Consider the following 24,365-nt stretch of genomic DNA (forward strand, 5'->3'; position numbering starts at 1 on the left):
TGTAGGGTAAGATAGAATGTTGTGCCCCACTGAGTATACTTGTTTTCCCCTCTCTGAGCTAGTTACAAAGAGATTAAAGTGTAAGCATTGCCAGTCACCACCCTTATACTCCCCTCTCTGTATTGATTTTTCTTGCCTCTTTATGTTATATAATTCACCCTATATTTTTTTCTCCCTTCCATTTTCTCTCAGTGCAATCCTCTCTTTCAGCCCTTGGTTGATTTTTTACATGTCATTCATATGCATACATATCATATCATATGTACATATCATTTTATATCATCACATTTACATACACATCATATCATCATATACATCATATCATAATCAGCTTACTTTTCCACCCTCTTTCTGAGTAAATTCCTTCTATCTTCTCTACTACTGAGAGTAATTTTTGAGAATTATAGAAATCCTCTTTCCATGTAGACATATAGACATTTTTACCTTAATGAGTCCCTTAAATTTTCTCTTTCTTATTTGCTTTTCTAGGCTTCTCTTGTGTTTCTATTTGGCCTTCAAATTTTTTATTTCAGGTCTGGCTTATTCCTCAGGAATGCTTGAAAACCTTCTGTTTTATTAAATGACCAATTTTTCCTTGAAAGAGTATACTTAGCTTTGCTGGATAGGTGACTCTGGGTTGTAAACCCAAATCTTTTGCCTTTCTGAATATCATATTCTATGTCTCCTGATCCTTTAATGTAGAAGCCACTAGATCCTGAGTGATCCTGATTGTAGCTCCATGGTATTTGAATGCTTTTTTTCCAGCTGCTTAAAGCACTTTTTCCTTGGCTTGGTGGTTCTTGAATTTAGCTATTACATTCCTGGCAGTTGTCAATTGACGATTTCTTTCTGGAGGTTATCTGTGAATTTTTTAAATTTAAATTTATTTTCTTTTTCAAGAATATATGGGCAGTTATTTTTTTAAACCCTTACCTTCCATCTTGGAATCAATACTGTGTATTGGCTCCAAGGCAGAAGAGTGGTAAGGGTAGGCAATGGGGGTCAAGTGACTTGCCCAGGGTCACACAGCTGGGAAGTGTCTGAGGTCAGATTTGAACCTAGGAACTCCCGTCTCTAGGCCTGGCTCTCAATCCACTGAGCTACCCAGCTGCCCCCATGGCAGTTAATTTTTAATAATTTCTTGTAATATGATATCCCAGGTTTTTTACTTCATAATGGCTTTCAAGTAATCCAATAATTCTCAGATTGTCTCTTCTATTTTCCAAGTCAGTCATTTTTTCAATAAGATGTTTCATGTTTTCCCCTGTTTTTTTTTTTTCATTTCTTTGATTCTGTTTTATTGTTTCTTGATTTCTCATGAAATCATTAGTTTCTAGACGGTCAATTCTGATTTTAAGACCTGGTTTTCCTCTATCAGTTTCTGGTTCTCCTTTTTCAATTAGCCCATTTCTTCTTTCATCACTTTCATTTCTCTTCCCCAATTTTTCTCTACCTCTAATAATTTGTTTTTGAAGTCTTTTTTGAGCTCTTCCAGAATTTGTGTCCAATCCATATTTTTCTTTTGGACTGTGGATGTGTTTCCTTTGCTTTCACTGGCTCCTTCTGTGTCTTCACCTTGCTCATTGTCTCCATAAAAAGTCTTTAGAGTTAAGTGCTTTTTTTATTGTTTGCTCATTTTTCCTATCTAATTGTAGGTAGACTCTGTTTTCTGGGAACTTTCTTTCTTGACTGTTTTGTAAGTTTAAAGTGTGCAAATTAAACTCTATTTTTTTGTCAGATTAAATAAAGTCTGACATATATTTAATTATAAGCTACTCTGTATATTTGTATGAGGTAAGGATTCTATATTTTTGTAATACAATTGAGTTAAAATCTACTGTTTCTTGAAAAAACCCTTGGTTGGAAGACAGGCCATTAAAGAGAAATTAATGAAAGACCCTGATGAATAAATCCAGAGCTTTGGTTCAGGAACACAGGTTACACTAGAGATCATTAACTGTACAATGTCATACAAACAATTGGAAGTCAAGGAATCTATATTTGAACCAAATCTATTACTATATTTGTGATTACAATAGTTTGCCTCTCTATAAGATAAGAAGGTTGGGCTATGTGATCTTTTCAGCTGTAAATGCTGCAATCCTATGATTAAAATGAGGATCTCTAGTCTTGATTCCTATTATCTGCAACTTTTTTTGCTACCTCCTAAAAAGCTCTGCATGATTGTCTCATCTGCAAATTGGGGATGATACTTCTAACACTGCTATGAATGGCAATTGCACTTTCTAAAGTGCTTTAAATGTTAGGTATTGTATAATAATAATTATTAATAGTGTTTGGGGGGCAGCTGGGTGGCTCAGTGGATTGAGGGCTAGACCTAGAGACGGGAGGTCCTCGATTCAAATCTGGCCTCACACGCTCCCTAGCTGTGTGACCCTAGGCAAGTCACTTAACCCTCATTGCCTAACCTTTACCATTCTTCTGCCTTAGAACCAATACACAGTATTGATTCTAAGATGGAAGGTAAGGGTTTTTATTAAAATATACATATATATATTAATAGTGTATGTATGTGTGGGGAAACTAGATTTTTCTGACACCAAGTCCAACTCTCTTAACACAATAACTATCATTATACAAAACTTCCTCCTCTCAATGCATTATAATGTTACTATGTTTATAGCATATGCCTCTGAAGGAGGACTGTGCTCTTTGCTCTTACCTTCCAGGATCAACAATTCATGGATTAAGCACTGGAAGAGACTTTAGGGGTGATCTAATCCATCACTTTCTTTTTATAGATAAGGAAACTGAGCCCCAGAGAGGGAAAGTAGAATTTGTATCAAATAAGAACAGGAATAAGCTTTTGGGGGGAGTAGGCTTGCCTCCAGTAATTCCCTTCTCAAGTCTGTATTGGTATGCAAGGGTTTAGAAAACCGAGTAATGATAAATGTGCTAGGAGGGGTGTAATAGCAACATCTTGTGTCACATGATGTTTTCACCTTCTGTAAATGTTTTCCTCTCTGTCATTCCAAGTGAGGATAAATGTGTGGTTGACATGAACTAAAACCCAAAGTAGGGAAACAGGCAAATTGACACAAAGATTTCTTAGTGTGATTACAAGATAATGGATTTAGATCTGGAAGAGATCTGAGAAATCATTCACTTAAACATCTTTAATGTGTGAGTAAATGGTCTCCCAGTTAAATGAAATGATCTGCCCAAGTTCATACAGGGAGTAAACTGGAAGTTGAACCCAAGTCATTTCACTCCAATGAAACAGTTTTTCCTCCAAACAGAACACTTAGGTAGAGAAAAGAAAAGTTCATCTTCCTGGAAGTATCACTTAATCCTAGAAGGTGAATATGAGCATGGTTCTGATTAGTAAAGAGATATAGAATATCAATCAGGGAGCATTCACCATGCACCTACAAATGTTAGTTGCTGGAGATATGAAAACAAAAGGAAATCCCTGCTGACAAGGAACTTAAAGTCTAGCCAAGGGAGGTAGTATATATATATATATACATATATATATATATGTGTGTGTGTGTATATATATATATATAGTTATATATATATAGTTATATTTCAAAGTGACCTGAGAAAACTTAAGGCACCAATGCCTGGGAAGAATAGGAAAGGCTTTGGGTCTTCTTAAATCCATGCAACACGCCCCAGATTCAAGCCCAGGGATTGAAAAAAGCCCTCTGCTATTCATACTCATTTCTTTTCTACAGCTAAAGGGCTATTTGTTTGATTTTCATCTTTCCTCCAAGCAGGAGAGACCTCATTGAACAACTCCATCAAGCTGCTGGTCTCTGGACATGTTTTCTACTAGTAATAACAATGAGCCCAACAGCTCTCTGCTTTTTTCTTGGATCTAAAGCACAGCTGTACTTATTTAAAATCCCTACAAGACTTGTCTGTGGCTCATGTGAGAATCATTTTATTCTATGTTCTACTAATCCTGCTCACCCATTTGCAAAATCTGGCTATGCTTTCCTCTTAATATTCCTAACCTAAGACTCAGCTCAAGCTTGATTTACATGAGACCTCCCTGGATTCTACCCTTCTCCCCACAATCACCTTGTATTTATTTGGCATGTTTTTGTTATTGTTCATTTGTGTCCAATTTTTCATGGCCCTGTTTAGGGTTTTCTTGGCAGAAATACTGGAGTGGTTTGCCATTTGCTTCCTTGGCTCATTTTACAGAAGAGAAAACTGAGGCAAACAGAGTTAAATGACTTGCCCAGGATTACACAGATAATAAGTGTCTTTGGTTGGATTTGAACTTGGATCTTTCTGACTCCAAGGCTAGCATTCTATGCACTGAGCCACTTAGCTGCCCCTATTTTACATATATCTACATGTGTCCATCCCATCTCTCTAATGGAATATAAGTTCTTTGAAAAGCAGGGAGCATTCCACTTTCATCTTTCTATCCTTAGCTCTTAACACAGTGTTTGGCACATAGGAGAAGCTTAAATGTTTGTTAATTGATAAAATCCTTATTTCCTCTGGTATACAATTCAATAATCTTAAATCCTAAAATAAATTAATTTTAAGGCTAGGAGGGGCTTTAGTGATAATAGATTGAATAACTGATTAATTCAACAAATACTTAAGTGCTTATTCTGTAGAGAACACTATCTCTAGATTTCTGAGATATGTATGTGTGTATGTATATAAATATACATTATATATTATATGTAAATAATATATATAAATATATAGTCCTTATCCTCAGGGAGATTATGATTTGGTAGGGCATACGGGGAAAAAAACATAAATATAAAACAAAGAAAAGTACAGAATAGAATGCTCTGAGAGACTGGAGGAGGAAATGTTGGGAACACAGGAAGATCAGAAAGAATGAAGTTCAAATCCAACTTCAGTCATTTACTAGCTTTGTGACCCTGGGCATCACTTAAAACATTTTGCCTCAGTTTCCTTATCTGTCAAAAGAGCTGGAGAAGGAAAGTGAAGCACTCTATCTTTGCCAAGAAAATCTCAACGGGGGTCATGAAGGTTTGGACATAACTGAAATCACTGAACAAGAAGATATTAAATGAGAGTCAGCCTGATATAATGCAATGGGGTTGAACTTAAAAAACTCCTATTGAGAACTGTTGAGTAGCCGTCTTGTTTATGTTCAAGCCCCAGCATGATAATGGTGGGCACTGAAGTGAAGGAGTGAGCAGGCAGACCCTATAACTACCATAAGTCTAGACCAGTGATTCCCAAAGTGGGCGGCACTGCCCCCTGGTGGGTGCTGGAGCGATCCAGGGGAGTGGTAATGGCCACAGGTGCATTTCTGAGTTCAATAAATAGTTTCATAATTTCAAAGTTCGATGTTTCAAATTTATACCTTTCTTTACTACTTTTTATGAAAAAGGTAGACACATTAATACATGTATCTTTCCTATTAATTGCTATTAAAATTTAAAAAAATTAATTTCCAGGGGGCGCTAAACAATATTTTTTCTGGAAAGGTGGTGGTAGGCCAAAAAAGTTTGGGAACCACTGGGCTAGACCATCCAGTGATTGGCAAGGACCCACTTTTCATTTTCCTTCTTAAAGGATAAATTAGGGAAAAGGAGATGACCTTCAGCCACAAAGTGCCATTTGAAGGAGGGTGATCCCTTATTTTTGGCTACACACATTCACAGGTGATCAAATAATAAGGAAGTCGGTATGAGAAAAAAAACAAAAAAACTTTAAAGAAGATTCATTTTGAGGTAAAACTAGACAGCTCAGTGGATTGAGAACCAGGCCTAGAGAGAGGAAATCCTGGGTTCAAATCTGGCCTCAGACACTTCCTAGCTGTGTGACCCTGGGCAAGTCACTTAACTCCTATTTCATAGGCTTTATTACTCTTCTGCCTTGGAGCCAATATACAGTATTGATTCTAAGATGGAAGGTTAAAAAAAAAAAGAAGATACATTTTGCAGCCTGAAGCAGTGAGCATCTAGAAACCTCCAAGGAGAAGAGTCAGGCCTGCTCGACTTGGAAAAGTAAGTCTCATAAGCACTGTGTCCTCTCTTACTTGGTGCCGGTATGAATTGTAATTGGCTACCAGTGAAGACCTTCATATCCCCATGTAATTAACACCACATTTCTATTTCTGATTCTTGGCAAAATCACTGTTTGTTGTTGTTGTTGTTCAGTCATGTCCAACTCTCCATGACCCCATTTTGAGATTTGAGATCCTGAAATGGTTTGCCATTTCCATCCCTAGCTTATTTGACAGACAAGAAAACTGAGGCAAACAAGGCTATGTGACTTGCCCAGGGTCACGTAGCCAAGAATGTTTGAGGCTGGATTTGAACTCGGGTTTTCCTGACTCTAGATCCAGTGTTCTATCCATTGCCCCACATAGCTGTCCAAATCACAGTGTATAGGCATGTTGAAATGGATTTGCTGTCTTTTGGAAGATAACATTTCCTTGGCTTCATACTCTTTTATTCTACTGCCAAGTGCTTTGGGGATAGGGGAGAGGTCCTTAGAAAAATTGAAAATTCAGAGAAGGCCGTTTCTGGATATCATGAACCTACACCTTTCAGTCTTTCTCGTCTCTTTAGTCACAGAGAAAAGAGCTTAGATAATCTCATTCAAATTTTGGTGTCTTAGTGGGCAGCTGGGTAGCTCAGTAGATTGAGAGCCAGGCCTCGAGACGGAGGTCCTAGGTTCAAATCAGGCCTCAGACACTTCTCAGCTGTGTGACCCTGGGCAAGTCACTTGACCACCATTGCCCACCCTTACCACTCTTCCACCTAACAGCCAATACACAGAAGTTAAGGGTTTAAAATTTTTTTTGATGTCTTGGACTTACTTAATGCCCTAGAACAACGGTCAGCAACCTTTTTGGCCGTGGAGCCAGATATGGCTTGAGAGTCATACGTTGCTGACCCCTGCCCTAGAATTTGAGATTTATCTAGCTTGAAGTCATGTTGGAAAGTTAAGTTAGAGAGACCAAAGCAATGAGAGGGTAGATGAAAGGAGAAGGGAAAAGGGTTAAGCATTTATATAGCACCTACTGTATTAGACACTGTTAAATTTTTATTTATTTTATATTATAAATTTTTATATAATATACAATATATTAATGTATATTACTATAATATAATAATATAAAATATAGAACATATTTTATGTTATAAAATTTTATAAATTTTAGCCCATTTCATCTTCACACCTATAAAGTAGATGCTATTATTATCTTCATTTTACAGATGAAGAAATTGAGGGTAGATGATTTGCCCAAGGTCACACAGCTTATGAGGGCCAGAAGTTGGATTTCAACTCAGGACTTCATGAGCACTTTATCTACCATTCCCCCATCTTAGGAATAGAGAGGGAGATATTGGGTGGTGGGAACAGTGTTTTCTAGGACTAACTTTGGGTTATGTCTTTAATCTAAGACAGCCTGGCTGAATGTGGAAAGGCTCAGCACCAAGTGATGCTTTTTTTAGTCATAGCAACGGGGCAGCTGGGTAGCTCAGTGGATTGAGAGCCAGGCCTAGATACAGGAGGTCGTAGGTTCAAATCCGGCCTCAGACACTTCCCAGCTGTGTGACCCTGGGCAAGTCACTTGACCCCTATTGCCTAGCCCTTATTGTTCTGTCTTGGAACCAATACACGGTATTGATTCTAAGACAGAAGGTAAGGGTTTAAAAAAATAAAAATATATATAAAGTCATAGCAATTCATATATAAGGCCATTGACTAAGGGGTAGAGAGTCTGGTATCTATAAAGTCGGAAAGAGATTCAATCCCCTGTTGATTAAATAACCTAACCTTAAAGAATTAAAATAAACTTTCAAATCATCCATCCACTCCTTCTACTGGGATAAATAATAAATGCAAAAAATTTATTTCAACAGCCATGAAGGCAGTTGAAGCAAGTTTTGTGAAGTACTTAAAACTTGCTAAGACATAGAAGATGTCAAGGTCATCCATGGCATCTTGGGTTGTTGCCAGGCTTCCCAACTTTTACTTTGCCACTAGACTTTGATGACTATGGAGCAGAAAGGGCAGCAGGTGATTTGGCATAACCATGCCTTACTAAAATTCAATTCACCCAAAAGTCAAGACATTACTCATTGTTGATGTCATTAGTCTTCTTCAAAAATGAAGGATGAATAACACCAAATTCCTACTACTATGCTACTGTAATAAGCATAGGGTATGCAAAGTCAAAGCAAAAAGAAGCAAAACAGTCCTTGACCCCATGTAGTTTACCTCCTAATGGGGAAAATGAAATGTCCATAGATGAGTAAATACACAGTATGTAAGTGTTAACTAGGACAAAGGGCACCAGCAATTGAGGGGTGGGTAGATGGTGGTGAAGAACATGGCTTGGGTTGAGATCAGCTTTCTGTGGTGCAGTAAGGTGGCTCAGAGTATAGAGAGCCAGGCCTGAAATATAGAGGTTCAAATCTGGCCCCAGACTCTTTCTAGCTATGTGACCCTGGGCAAGTCACCTAACCCCAATTGTCTAACCCTTACTGCTCTTCTGCCTTGGAACTGAAATTTAGTTTCAATTATAAGATAGTAAATAAGGGTTGTTGTTTTATTTTTTTAAAGTAGGCTTCCTCCAAGGGGATGAATTTGAACTAAGGTTTAAAGGAAGCTAGGGTTGCTCAGAAGTAGAAATGAGGAAAGACTTCGTTTTAGGTATGGCCTATAGCTTCTGTAAAAGAATAGAGGTAAGAGATTTAATATCTATGGGAAACAGAAATCATACCATATAGGTTACCATCTTGCAAGCCTGACTACAGGGCCAACCCTGCCTATGCCTTATGACATTCCAGGTCAGAACCTCAGATCTCCAGAAAGTGTGTATATGGGGGACAAAAACTTGGTTTACATTTGAATCTTTCAAATATGTGTACCACGTCCATCTGAACCTTTTGCCCCCACATAGAGAGTAAGTTAATTTTATTGCCTACATTTCATTTTATTTCGTTTAAGTTTTTGTTCAATCATGTGCCATTTCCCCTCCAGGAAAATATTTCAATAGCCTTATTTTAACTTCAGGTTTTCAATTTGCCATGTTTCCCCAGTCAGCACTCTCTGGATCTCTTATCTACAATTTGTTTCTCCTTTTTGAGTTTCAGATTTGAATAGTGAGGCTTCCTGGAGTTGGTCTTTAGGCCTTTACAGAGACTAGTTGGTTTGGATGGTCTCTGAGATTCCATAAAACCCTGGAATTCCATGATCTTTTCATTTTTTGACTGGAGCTATTTGAATACAGAGAGCAGAATAAGACTTATAGCTTAGGGGATGTTACTGGGTTGGGCAGCAAAGAGTTTTAAATGAAAAACAGAAATGTTTATGTTTTATCCTAGGGATAACAGGGAATTTATTAGAGGAAGATTATTAGAGTTTATTGAGGAAGGAAATGACATGCTCAGATCTGAGCTTTAGGGAAGCTTTGTGAAGGATGGATTGGAATGGGAAGACTTTTGAAGCAGACCAGAGAGGAGGCTATGGTAATAGCAGAGGTGAGAGATGATGAGGGCTAAACTGGAGCAGAGACTGTGTGAGATGCAAGAAGGGAATGTATATGAGAGATGCTATAGAGATAGAAATAAACAACTCTGGCAACTGTTTACATATATATGAGCTTTGTAAGGATGAGGGAAGGAGAACAGTGCTAAAGGTACAAAACTAGGTGCAAATTCTAGAAAAAATGGTGGTACCCTCAGCAGATAAATGGAAGTTCAGAAGAAGGGTGAGTTTGAGAAAAAGATAATGAATTCTCTTTTGGACTTTTTGAGATCCATATGGGCCTGGGGGTGAGGAGAGCAATTGGGGCTGGGTAATTAGAACTGGGGTTCAACTGTGTAGAGATGATAATTGAATCCATGAGATATTATAAAAGTCACCAAGTGAGAATATATAAAAGGAAAAGAGGGTCCAGGATAGAGCATTCAGGCTATATTTACACTTAGGGAGCATGATGATAATGCAGCAAAGGAGACTGAGGAATGACTAGACATATAGGTGGAAAACTGAGGAAAACAGTGTCTTGATAACCTAGAGAGAAGAGAGTATGTAGGAAGAGAGGCTTGCTAATAGTATCAAATTGTAAAGAAAGGACAAAAATGAGAATGGAGAAAAAGACATAACATATTCAATTAAGAGATCATTTTTAAATTTGGAGAGAATATTTATGCCAGGAATGCATGGCTTATTCAGTATTAGGAAAACTATCAACATTGACATTATATAACAAAAACATAAAAACATAAAAAATCATTTGACTCTCAATAGATGCAAAAAAAGCTTTTGATGACAACACTCATTCCTATTTTTAAAAAATCAAGAATCCATAGGCATAAATAAATAAGGAATAAACTTTCCTTAAAATGATAAATAGTATCTGCATAAAACCATCAGTAAACATTACTTGTAACAGAGATGAATTAGAAGTCTTCCCAATAAGATGAAGGGTGAAGCAAGAATGTCCATTATCACCACTATTATTGAATATTGTATTAAAAATGCTAACTATAGGAATACAAAAAGAAAAAGAAATTAATGGAATTTGAATAGGCACATAAGTTATCAATGTTCCCAAAAGAGTATTATCAAGAGCAAAGTCTGATTGCTTCTCTCTTGGTCTAAGCTCTACAACCCTGGGCTCTGTGCTTCCTGAAATGGGTTTGGGGGCTGTACACACAAAGCCTCAAGGAAAAATGTTAATTAGACTCAAACCTAAAAAGAATTCCTGGAAGAGTTTTAAAAAATAAATTAGAATGGTAGAGGAAAAATTGGGGGGGTGAATTAAAGTGATATAATAAAATTATGAAAAAAGAATTGACAGTTTGGTAAAGAGACCCCTGGATCTCTGCAACCACAAGTGCTAACACTTATCTTTGCCTTGGAACTGTGACTAAGAACTGTGTATGGTCAATAGAATTATCAATCAGTGTCAGTTGCACTCAGTGTCAACAAAAGGTTCCCTATAATCTCTTACCAGTTGTCTGACCCCCTTACCCTCTGGTCTGAGAGCTCCCAGATGCTGTTGCTATGATCACTTTCACTGCCACCCTGTGAATGGAGGCTTCATATAAGCCTCTGTTCCAAATTCTATTCCCAAACTTTTCCTGCCAACCTACTAAAATTGTACTTACACTGGAAATATGGGGAACAAGGAATATTCTGACACCTTCTTCAGCACCAGCAAAACTATGGCCAGAATAGGGAGGTAATAAGTACTACCAGGAATGTAAGGGATAGCAATTGTCATTTGGTTGGAGCCAGTCTTCTGTGGACTCCAAAAGAGGGAAGGAACAGGAATGGGAAAAGTCCAAGAGGAGTGGAAGTTTGTTAATAGAATCCAAATTACAAATGGCATGGTGGAAGGGGCAAACTTATCTGGAGTGGGACATTGGAAGAGTTCTATTGGAGTACATGGAAAATAAGAGAATAAAAAAATAGGGATGGTGAGATAGGTGGCTTACTTTTTGAAATTGAAAATTTAGTATCACTGGCACTGAGAGAGTAAGAAGTTTGTTAACTGCTGAGGAATGTGTCCAGGTAGAGAGGGAACAGATGGAAGCAGCTCTTCTAATACAAGTGAGGCAAACTTTCTAGGTTGCTGTTTTGCCTCATGATGTCTGATTGCATTCTAAACGAACCACAGCCTGCTCTTTCTCATTGAACTGGACCCACTCAGCCATGATCATTAATCTTTCTCATGGAATGAATCTTTTCTACTTTTTCTATTCTACTACTAATTTTTGGAAATTCTTCATGATTTCAGATCCCAGCATTTAAGGTAATTTAATTCTCCCTCCTCGATCTATGAATGACCAGATGCCTGGTCTCTCAGGGATCCCATAAAAGGGATTCTTTTTTTAAAACCCTTATTTTCTCTCTTAAAATTGATACTAATGGGGCAGCTGGATAGCTCAGTGGAGTGAGTCAGGCCTAGAGACAGGAGGTCCTAGGTTCAAACCCGGCCTCAGCCACTTCCCAGCTGTGTGACCCTGGGCAAGTCACTTGACCCCCATTGCCCACCCTTACCACTCTTCCACCTATGAGACAATACACCGAAGTACAAGGGTTAAAAAAAATTGATACTAAGCATTGATTCTAGGGCAAAGGGGCAGTAAAGACTAGACAACTGGGGTTAAGTAACTTGTCTAGTGTCATACATCTAGGAAGAATCTGAGGTCAGATTTGAACCCAGATCCTCCCAACTCCAGACCTGGCTTTCTATCTACTGTATTGCTTAGATATCCCCTGTAGAAAAAATTCTTACACTGGTTGGCTGGTTGCATCAGATAATTCTGAATGTCCATCTCTATGCAAGCTTCTAGGAATCTTTGATTCTTTGTTGCTGAGCTTGAAGGCAACTAAAGTATACTATTTTTTAAACCCTTATCTTCTGTCTTTGAATTAATACTAAGTATTGGTTTTAAGGCAAAATAGTAGTAAAGGCTAGGCAGGGAGGGTTAAGTGACTGGTTCAGGGCTATATAGCTAGGTAGTGTCTAAGATTAAATTTGAATCCAGGATCTGCCATCTCTAGGCCTGGCTCTCTATCCACTGAGCCACTCAGCTGCTTTTCTTTAATTGATTTTCGAATGAAACCTGGAATTCCATTAGACAGATCCAGAGGATGAGTACCAGTGCATATGCAGAGAAATGGGAGCTGTTAACACCCTGCAGAAGAAATAACAGACAGGAGGCCACTGTGGCTGGAGAGTGTGTAGAGCTGGGTGTATGCCATAAACAGTATGGAGTAGTTATGCGGAGGAAGATTGGAGAGGCAGGAAAGGATAAGGCTCTAAAGATTTTTAAGTGCTGAACAAGAGAGTTAATATTTGCTCCTAAAAGCTGGTGAAGAAAATAAAAAACCCTGAAGAATCTGAGATTGTGAAACAACTTAATTCAACAATTGTCCTGTTTCTGTCTTTTTTCTACCTAGTAAAGAAATAAGACAGAAACAGGACAAAAGTAGCACCAGCCTGAAGTGACTTTGAGGAGGTCGGCATATTTATATTGGAATTTTGAAATGCCCTTTTTGAATTTGACAACAGAAATATAGCTAGCCAGCCAACTATGCCAAAATAAGGTAGCTCAAAAAAAGCTGAAAGTTGCACTAACCAGCTTGAATGAACACATTGTAATATGTGACAGAAAGAATTAAAATAGATATGACCTGCATACAACAATAGACTTTAAATGTGCTAGGGAGTATTTTAAGTAACTTTAAGCATTTTAAAAAATCCACTGGGTGACGTATAAAGAATAGTCACTGCCTCCCAACTGCTGCCCCCCAAATGTCAGTTTGTATATCTGGATTTCCCTCTTTTGGGTTAGCTTAAAAGAGCTTGTTCCCAGAAACCCTCCAGTACTTACCTCCAGACACCTGACTCATGCAGTTCCTCATTTCTTTTAAGAATCAGTTCAAATCTTCTTTTAAGGAGAATTTTCAATAGCATATCTATTATGTTTAAGTTGCCCAGGATACTGCTAGGTAGAGATGAGAGAAATTAAGCTCAATTCAATTTCAGCCCAATTCAACCCAATCATTTATTTATTCATTCTAGGAAGTTGGAAGGGTGTCATAGATATACCGGGTATAGACCATGGGAGCTCTGGGCTGACTTTGTGTAGCATCCAAGGGAATACTCAGTTGGCTGGGAGATTGTGGACTATGCTTTGCTCTTTGTCCTCAAAGAAATTTTCTAGGGTTAAGTTGTGCTATTTTCTCATTTTCCCAGCCTTTTTTTGCCCGAAGACTGGGAATTCTGAAAGCTGATGATTCTGTTTCCTCTGACGCTGGCTTGCAGGGATTGGCACTGGAAGCTATTGTTCCCTTGGGCTAGGTCTTCACCAGAGCAGTGCAGATTTGAAAGGGTCCAGTGCTATGAGCTTCCAGGTCTCAATGTGGACTGGTGCCAGGGCCTGGGACTTTACAGGGTTGGTCTGACTTGCCCTTTTATTGGTGTAGCCCATGCCCCGGATCCCAAAGTTAGCCTATGCCTAGTTGCAGAAACTGGTGCAGTAGGTTGGAGAGGGGGGCTGTTGGCCAGCATTCCTCTGTGTGCAGTTTTGCTTCCAGTTCCACTTTATCCCATGAAAACCAACTTTCTCTGCCTACATTTCAAGTTGTGATCAGTGAGAGATCCCCTTCATTTCATCTTGCTGTTGGTTTTTGACTCTTGTCATTTTGAGGTACTTTTCAAAGGTTGATTTGAAAGGATTGTCAAAGAGGTTTCAGCTTTTGCTGCTACTAACCCACCTTCTTGGCTATGAAGGGAGATTGTGGTCTACTCTCTTCCTTAATTTGTGTTGTGATTTGGAGATTTGTAGTAATTGAGTAATTTCTTAGTCTAGCTTCATCTTCCCTACTACCCCCAAATAAAAATGGTGGAATTCAATTACATTATAATAAGTTATCAATGGTGCAATTTGACAAATATTTCCTAAGGACTTTCTATGTACAAGGCACTGTCTCAGGCTTCAGGAATACAAATCCAAAAATGGCAGCCTCGTTCCTCAGTGGGTGGTTTTAAATGATTTCAAGGGATACGTTAAGGACTTGGTACTATACAGTTCATAATTTCCTTAAATTTAGAATTGGAAGGGATTTCAGAGGTCAATTAATTTATCCTACCTATGTCAGAGAAAGCTCAGAGGAAGTTGAGGAATAGAGGAATTAAGAAATTTTTCTGAAGTCACACAGTAGTAAAGGAAAACATGAATTTGACTCTTTGGGTTTTAAAACTAGAGTTCTTTTTCCTGCCCCACACAGGAGAAACAATTCTTTTTTAAAATGGCATTACTTAAGACCACAGAGCTGGAAAGGATCTTAAAGCTTATCTAGCCCAATCCTTCAATTTAAATTTATCTAGGAAGAAACTGAGGACTTGACAGAGTAAATGAATTGCCCAAGATCAGTATCACAGTAAGTTAGCAGCACACCTGGGACCAGAACACAAATCTCTTGTGTCTGAGGTCAGTAAGATAATCAGTATCCCCTATTTTTTCCAAGGAAAAATACAACAAAAAAGTGCCTGGAATTATTCAATTATATCATGATTTCATGCCAGAATACTGGAAATGGCCTAATTAATTTTCTTTCCTACTTAAATTTAATTGTAGACTCTAGGTAATATCACCACCCCACCCCCACATTAACTGCTGTTATCTAGTTCTCCAGAGATTTGATTTGGGGCATCCCCAAATTCCCCACCTAAGGCATTTGACCAATTCTTTTTCTCTGTGAGGAGTGGTTGAAATTGTTGGATAGATAGCAGAGAGAGAAGGTGGGAGAGTGAATTCTGCAAGCAATACTGTCCTCTGGTGGTTGCCTTCAAACTTGGCTGAAAAACTCAGAAATGTTTAGACTGTTCATTCTTGCCAAAGCCAATAAGAAGAAAGCTTGTGAACTGATCACTTAGAGATACAGCAAAATTTCCAATCCTAGTAGGATTGTAAGTAAATACACAAGAGCATAGAACTAGAATTGAAAGGAACTTTAGGCTATCTAGTTCAACCCCCTCATTTTATAGATGAGGAAACAGGTTGAGAACTTAAATGACTTGCCCAAGGTCACACAGGTAATGCTAGAAATTAGATCTGACTCTGATCTTCTGATTCCACAACCAGCTTTCTTTCCCTTGTCACACTTCCCTAAGGTCTATACCTCTTCCATTTTGATTCATAATCTCAGAGCTAGAAGGATCCTCTGAGGTCATCGAACCTAACCTATCCCTTCTATGCCATACCTGACGTGATCATTCAGATTTTACTTGAAATTTTTAAGTGAAAACTGTTCAAACCTTCAAGCAATACCACTGAAGAAAACATCCCCAAGGAATTAATATATTTATAGCAATATTGTTTTTTAAGTTGCTATAGTAGAACTATGCAAAGAACTGATAACGAAATGGATGCTCATTGGAGAATGACTGTCAGCTATCTGGTGGAATTACATTGGTCAATAGGAACATAATTGAATTGAATGAGAAGTATACCCACTTTGTCATCAGAACACATGGGTTCAAATTCTACTGTTACTACATGCTTCTTGTGTAAACTTACCCTTTCTGTGCCACAGATTCCTTCTCATCAAATCAAGAATTCAATGCAATCTAATTCCATTTCTAAAACTTGGGCAAATCATTTAATTTCTTTGATCTTCACTTTTCTCATAGCATAATGGTACTTAACTTTAGAGGGACTTTACAAATCATATAATCCAAACTCCTTGTTTAAGAGGGGAGTAAATTGAGGCTCAATAGTAGTAGCTCCCATGTGGAGTGAAGTGAGCAGAACAAGGAGAACATTGTACACAGAGATTGAAACACTGGGGGACAATCATATGTGACTGACTTTGCTACTGATAGCAATGCAATGATCCAGGACAATCCTGAGGGACTTGTGAGAAAGAACACTATCCACATCAAGAGAAAGAACTGTGGGAGTAGAAATGCAGAAGTAAAACATTTGATTTTTCACTTGTTTATATGGGTTTAGGATGTGGGGTAATGTTTTTTGTTTGTTTGTTTGTTTGTTTGTTTTATTTTAAACCCTTAATTTCTGTGTATTGACTTATAGGTGGAAGATTGGTACAGGTAGGCAATGGGGGTCAAGTGACTTGCCCAGGGTCACACAGCTGGGGATAATGGTTTTTAAAAGACTGTTGCAAACATGATTAATATGGAAATATGTATTGAGTGATAAGACATGTATAACCAGGGACAGCTGGGTAGCTCAGTGGAGTGAGAGCCAGGCCTAAAGACAGGACGTACTTGGTTTAAATCTTGTCTTGGACACTTCCTAGCTGTGTGACCCTGGGCAAGTCACTTGGCTCCCATTGCCTAGCCTTTACCATTCTTCTGCCTTGGAACCAATATACAGTATTGATTCCAAGATGGAAGGCAAGGGTTTTAAAAAAAAAGACATGTATAGCCCAATGGAACTGCTTGTCAATTCTGAGAGAGTGGAGTGAAGTGGGGAAGGGAAAATACATGAATCATGTAACCATGGAAAAATACTTGAATAATTTTTTAAATTAAAAAAATGAAACAAAAGAGATTAATCGCAATAGTAATATCCCAGATTCAAACTCAAGTCCTCTCACTCTAATTTTCCCTTTTTCTTGTTGATTTTCCAACTAAGTGAGCAGTCAAACTGAGGTTCCAAACTAAGGAGGCAGTATGACATAGATGCCAGAGCACTAAATTTGGAGGAACCCAGGAAAACCTCAGGTCAAATTCTGCATCAGCTTTTTCTGACTAGCTATGTGTTCCTTGGCAAAAAAGAACATTTGAAGAATTAGAAGGGACCTTAGCAGCCATTTAGTCCAATATATACACAAAAGGATTTTCCACTATAACATACCCAACAAATAGTTATTTATCTCCTGGTTGAAGTCCTCAAATAAATGACAAACCTTTTTGCAATGGCCCATTCCAGGTTTAAAATTTAGAAGCTATAATTGTTAGTTGGGTTTTTTTTTCTGACTTGCCTGAATTTGGCCTCTTTGACAATTCCAGAAGTTTCTGCTGATTCTGCCCCCAAATGACAAATCTAACGAGTCTAATCCTTTTTTCCACTTGCCTTTCATATATTTTGATATGAATCAACAAACATTAAGTGCCTGGTATGTTCCAGGTACTGTGCTAGGCTGGGGTTAAAAAGACAAAGATGAAATAGTCCCCGTCTTCAAAAATCTTACTATCAGGAGAGACAACTTTTTGCTTCAATATTGGTAAGACTCATACATCTTACAGATTTTTAAGGGAGGCTGGAATGCATATGAGGCTTTTGGGTTTTTAGGAACTGATGTATAGAATTCTTTGGAAAGCACAGTTATGGGTATCTGAAATAAAACTTTGAGAAAATCACTAGTTAAATGATATTGTATTTGCCAAGGAGCAGCACTGACAGAATCATATCTCAGTGCAAATTCAACTTTTTTTATAGTTTCTTTTATACACAAGAAATAGCAAAATCAAAGTAAATGCTTACTCTCTTCCAATTGGCTAGACCAGTGATGTGCAAACTACAGCCCAGATGCAGGGCTCTGAAATGTTCTATCCTTCCATGGGACATTATTCCTAATCTGACAAATACAATGAGTAGGATAGAATACAATGAAACTTTGAAAGAATTGCCTTAGAAACAGACTGACAGATGAGCATTTCCTTTCCTTTGGCCCCTTCTTTAAAAAGTTTGCCCATCACTGAGCTAGACTAACAAAATAATTTGCAATGACAAAACATTTTTACTAACAGGACATGGGAATGTGTGAAAATTAAAACATTCTCACCATTAAGAAACATTAGAAATACATGGAATTTAAAACATTCTCATCATGGGGCATGACCAAGAAGGTGGAGAAGATACAGGGACCCATCTGATTTCTACTAAATTATCCTCCAAAAAGCAATGACATAGCACCTCAAAATGAATTCTGGAGCAGCATAAACTACAAAAACTCAAGGTCAAGTAATTTTTCAGGACAAAACAACTCAGAAGGCCAGAATGAGGGATCTAGATCACTGGGGTAGAAATGACACAATGTGCCAGGGCAGGCCCCACCCAAGTAATAAGTCTTGAGCCCAGCTGAAGCAGCAGCCAAGGCTTTCAGAACTTTCAGTCACAGATGATTGTAGTTCAGGGGGTTCAGACAACTGTGCAGAAGGAAATTACAGGGGACTCTGCTGGCTCTGAGTACAAAACTCTTATTGCATTGCCCATACATAGAACCAGGTCACAGTCCTGGGGTGCAATTGCAGGGTGAGAAGGAGAATCAGCATACACCACTATTTGCAGTCACAGGAGAGTAGCAGGGGAGTTCTGGTCACTGTCCATTGGTTTAAGAGAGTCTTTATAGACTAGAGCACAGGCTGGGAGAGTATTAAACACATGTCTCCTTATATCATACCACCTGGGAAGAATCGAAGACACATAGATCCTTGTTGTCAGCTCTGAAGGTAGCTGCACAAATAACTTGAAACTTAAAACAATGTTCCCTTCTCCACAGTTATAGAGCCAAACTTTAACAGGTTTTAAACTAAAAGAAAAGAAAAAGAAAGGAAAATGAGCAAAAAAAAACCTCCTCAACATAGAAGGTTATTTTGGTGACAAGGTAGACTCAAATTCAGAAGACAACAAAGTCTCATTCAAAGCCTCCAAGAAAAAAATATGAATTGTTCTCAAGCCCTTAAAAGATTCATGGGGGAGCTCAAATTTTTTTTAATTAATTGAGAGAGGTAGAAGAAAAATTGGAAAAAGAAATGAAAGTGATACAGGAAAATCATGAAAAAAGAGTTAAGAGCTTGGTAAAGGAGGCACAAAATAAAACACTGAAGAAATGAATACCTTAAAAAACAGAACAGGCCAATTGACAAAAGAGGCACAAAAATCCAAAGAAGAGAATTCCTTATAAAATAGAATTGGCCAAGCAAGAAAATATATACAGAAATGCATTGAATAAAAAATTTCTTGAAAGGCAGAATTGGTCCTTTGGAAATAGAGGTACAAAATTCACTAAGGAAAAGAACTCTTTACAAAGTAAAAGTGGCCAAATGGAAAAAGGAAGTACAAAAGCTCACTCAAAAAAATCATGCATTAAAAATTAGAATTAGAATTAGTGGAAGCTAATGACTCATGAGACATCAAGAAACAATGAAACAAAGTCAAATGAATGAAAAAAATAGAAGAAAATGTGAAATATCTCATGGTAAAAACAATTGAACTAGAAAATAAATCTAGGAGAGACAACGTAAGAATTATAGGACTACCTGAAAGCTATGGTAAAAAAAATTAGATTAGACATCATCTTTCAAGAAATCATCAGAGAAAACTGGCCTGATATTCTAGAACCAGAGGAAAAAATAAAAAAATTAAAGAAACATTTCAAATATCATAGAGTTACAGTCAGGACAACACAAGATTTAGCAACTTCTACATTAAATGACTGAGGGGCCAGGAATATGATATTCCTGAGGGTAAGGGAACTAGGACTTCAACCAAGAATCACTTACCCAGAAAAACTGAGTATAACCCTTTAGGGGACAAAAATGAGTATTCAATGAAACAATGAAACAAAGGACTTTCAAACATTCCTGATGAAAAAGCCAGAGCTGAATGGAAAATTTGACACTCAAATAGAAGATTTAAGAGAAGGCAAACAGAAAAGCAAATCAAAAGACATTCAATAAGTTTAAATTTTGTATATCCCTACATAAGGAGATGATTCTTGTAATGTCAAAGAACTTTGTCATTATTAGGGCAGTTAGAAGGAATATATACAGAAGATGAGGGTGTGAGTTGAATATGATAGGATGATATAAAAAAACAAAAATAAAAAATAACGCATGAGAAAGAGGAATGCACTGGGAAGATGGGGAAAGGAAAAATAGAACTGAGTTAATTATTGCACATAAAAGAGGCAAAGAAGAGCTTTTACAGTAGAGAGGAAGTTAGGGAGGTGGGAAGGAGAGCATGAGAACCTTATTCCCATCAGAATTGGTTCAATGAGGGAAGAACATACACATACTATATACTGGGTATAGAAATCTATCTTACCTGACTGTGAAATAGGAGGGGAAAGGGATTAGAGAAAGGGGATGGGACTGATAGAAAAGAAGGCAAATTGGATGAGAGGGAGGTCAGAAACTTAATAGAGGTAAATAGGATGGAAAGTAATACACAGTAATATTAATGGTACAAAAAATTTAGGTCTCTTTAATAAAGGCCTCATTTCTCAAATACATAGAGAAATAAGGTGAACATACAGGGATTCAAGTCATTCTCTAGAGGATCAAAGGATATGAACTGGCAGTTCTCAAAACAAAATAATTAAAGCTCTCTGTAGTCATGCAAAAAATGCTCTAAATCACTATTAATTAGAGAAATGCAAATGAAAATAAATCTGACATACCACCCTACACTTATCAGACTGGCTTGAAAAATGACAAAACTTAAAGGGCATGTGGGAAAGTTGGGACACAAATGCATTGTTACGAGGATGTGTGAACTGATTTAATCATTCAGACGATTAGAGAAATGCAAATTAAAACAACTCTGAGGTACCACTTTACACCTTGCAGACTGGCCAATATGGAGGCAAAGGAAAGTGATAAATGTTGGAGGGGATGTGGCAAAATTGGGACACTAATACACTGTTGGTGGAGTTGTGAATTGGTCCAACCATTCTGAAGGGCAATTTGGAACTATGCACGAAGGGCTTTAAAAGAATGTCTGCCCTTTGACCCAGCCATACCACTGCTGGGTTTGTGCCCCAAAGAGATAATAATGAAAAAAAAACTTGTACAAAAATATTTGTAGCTGTGCTTTCTGTGGGGGCAAAAAATTGGAAAATGAGGGGGTGTCCATTAATTGGGGAATGGCTAGATAAATTGTGGCATCTGATGGTGATGGATTACTATTGTGCTGAAAGGAATAATGAACTGGAAGAATCCCATGTGAACTTGAAAGACCTCCAGGAATTGATGTAGAGTGAAAGGAGCAGAACCAGAAGAACAGTGTACACAAAGACTGATATTATAAGGCACAATTAAATGTAATGACTTTTCTATTAATAGTAATGTAATGACCCAGGACAATCAAGAGGAGCTCATGAGAAGGAACACTATCCACATCTAGAGAAAAAACTGTGGGAGTAGAAACACAGAAGAAAAACATATGCTTGATCATGTATTTTGATAGGGATATGATTAGGGTTTTGATGTTAAAGGATCACTCTACTGCAGATATGAATAACATGGAAATAGGTTTTGAACAATGATACATGTAAACCCAATGGAAATGCTTCTCAGCTCTGAGAAGGGGGAGGGAAAGAGGGGTGGAAATCATGAATTATGTAACCATGGAAAAATATTCTAAATAAAAAAAATATATATATATATATATATATATATTTTAAAATCATTCAGGATAACAATTTGGACCTATACTCAAAGGTTAAACAGTACATACCCTTTGACCCAGCAATACCATTACTAAGTTTGAATCCCAAAGAGATTTAAAAAAAGAAAAAGGACCTATGTACAAAAATACTTAAATACAAGCAAAAAGACAACCCATGTCCTCAAGGAGCTTACATTCTAATATTACAAGACAACACATAAAGGAAACTGAAAAACGTGGAGGGAGAATGGGGAGAGGTGTGTGTGTGTGTATGTATGTGTTTGTGACAAAGGTGGAGAGAGAGATGGAGAAGCAGAGAAGGAGTCAGGTGAGAAAAGAAGAGATGACTAGCCTGAGCAGCCTCCTTTCTAAGAGGAGCTATTCAATGAGAGTGAGGTCTTAGAGGTGATGATATTTCTAAGGTATAAATTCCAGGGTTGAGGTGATTTTCTGTCCAGAATGAAGAGGTTTCTGGGACATGATGGAGAAGTCTAGCATATGGCCTGTTGAGAAATGAAGAAATTGTACTAGGCTGCATTTCTGGAATGAAGGTGGGAGTGATTGCTAGGAGCAAGACTGGTGGTCTTGGTCTTAGAGGGCACTGACACTTGGGATTCTTGGGTTTAAGCCCTTGTTGATAGGATTGTTAATGGTGGTATTGTAGAGTTTGTGTAGTTCAAATAAGCTGGCAGTTATCCCAATAATTCTTCTAGGATGATAAGTGTGAACAAATTTATTGCAGTGGCCACTTTACTTCTTCTGGTTCCCATGCTGGCACTTATACTGGGTTTTTGTGGCCATGGTTCACATTAACTTCTTTGGGTTTGTGCTTTTCTTTCAGTCATGTCCTGACAGTTTTGATCATTCTGCTTGTCTGACAGGACTTCTCCATTAGAGAAATTCATCAATGAATTCACCCAGGCATCACTTTGTATAATGGCATTACATGGTCAAAATTTAGGAACTTAAATGATGATTTAGGGAGGGAGTCAAAAATCATTGATATAGAAAAAGAATTATTTTATTCTAGCTAAAGAGAAAGATGGAAAGAAAATAAGGGCTCCTTATCTATTAAACAAGGTACTTCAGTTTTGTAGCCTATAAAGTGAAGTGCTTAGACCAGATAACCCTTAAAGTGTCTTCTATCTCTAAATCCATGAACCACATATAAAGTAAAACCAAATAAGCAATAGCAGTTCAGGGTTGAGCAAAGCTTTAGAAATCCATCCAATCCAACATTCTCAGAAAACCATGGATTTAAAGAGAGATCCTTAAAGATCATTTTATCAAAGCCTCTCATTTTAGATGTGTAGAAACTAAGGCATAAATAAGACAATAGGCTTATCTCTGATCACATAGCAAGTGGTAGAGTTAAGACTCAAATGCATGTACTCTGTAAATCTGGCCTTATTTCCATCATATCATTGTAGTTGGAACAATATCCTAACCTAGTCCCTTCCTTCATTTTAGGTTAGTTTTTCCTATTTCGTTTCCTTGTCTTATTGAGGCATTGCACCAGACTTTTGTTTGACTCAAGGACCAGTTCAGACTGCTGATGGCACTTCCTGATCATCTTAGTACAAAGTAGCCTTGAGGAATTTCAGGGGCACTCAAAGGCTTAGTTGGTGGATAGGTAACTAATGGGAAATTCAGGCAAGGGAACTTGACTCAGATGAATCAATCTGAAGTGTCCTCAATGTTGATCCTTGTAGAATATCATTCTCCTCCTATGGCTAATTAAATCTCTTTGTGTTAACTATTGAATGATTTGAGTGTCACCCATAATTCTTGTTGAAAGTGATGCAATATTAATGCAATGGACTTCTACTACTGTGTTAAAAGAAATGATGGGGACAGCCAGATGGCACAGCAGGCTGGGACCTGAGTCAAGTACATTTATCTTTCTGAGTTTGAATCTGGTCTCAGACATTTACTAGCTGTGTGACCTGGGGCAAATCACAAACCTGTATGACTCATTTTTCTCCTCTGTAAAATGAGCTGGAGAAGGAAAAGGCTTCAGTACCTTTGCCATGAAAACTCCAAAAGGGTTTTTATGAAGAGTCAGACATAACTGAAATGACAGAACGACGATGTGAAAAAAGCAATGGAGTAAGATTTAGGAGAGCTCTAAGTTCAAATTCTGATCTTAATACATACTAGCTGTGAAACGAGTCATTTATATAAGCCTTAATTTTTTTCATCTAGAGCAGGGATTGGCAACGTATGACTCTTGAGCCATATCTGGCTCTTTTGAGGGCCAGATCTCACAAAATTACATTTTTAAAAATGTGGCGTTTATGGCTGTAACAGCCAAAAAAGTTGCTGACCCCTGATCTAGAGAATGGGAATAATGATACCTATGGAATGTCACAGTGGTATTGAGCCTCAAATCAGATGATGACCAAAACTCTAAACCTTAAAATGTTGGGTATTATTCATTATGTTTATAATTATTATACTATTGTTGTCTCAGTATCTTCTAGTGCAGTGATG

The 24,365-nt window shown here is 37.7% G+C and overlaps 1 protein-coding gene across 2 annotated transcripts in view; it reads right to left on the bottom strand.

The window, feature by feature from the left end:
- The window catches only part of SFXN1 (sideroflexin 1), an 84,166-nt gene that overhangs the window by 16,323 nt on the left and 43,478 nt on the right, over positions 1-24,365 (bottom strand). For both annotated transcript variants that reach the window (XM_044664442.1, XR_006505469.1), the window contains one exon: positions 13,341-13,454. In XM_044664442.1, coding sequence (XP_044520377.1) covers positions 13,341-13,454 — 114 coding nt within the window. The remainder of the gene's footprint in view (positions 1-13,340; positions 13,455-24,365) is intronic.

Source organism: Gracilinanus agilis, chromosome 2 (genome assembly GCF_016433145.1).
Source record: "Gracilinanus agilis isolate LMUSP501 chromosome 2, AgileGrace, whole genome shotgun sequence".
NCBI lineage: Eukaryota > Metazoa > Chordata > Mammalia > Didelphimorphia > Didelphidae > Gracilinanus > Gracilinanus agilis.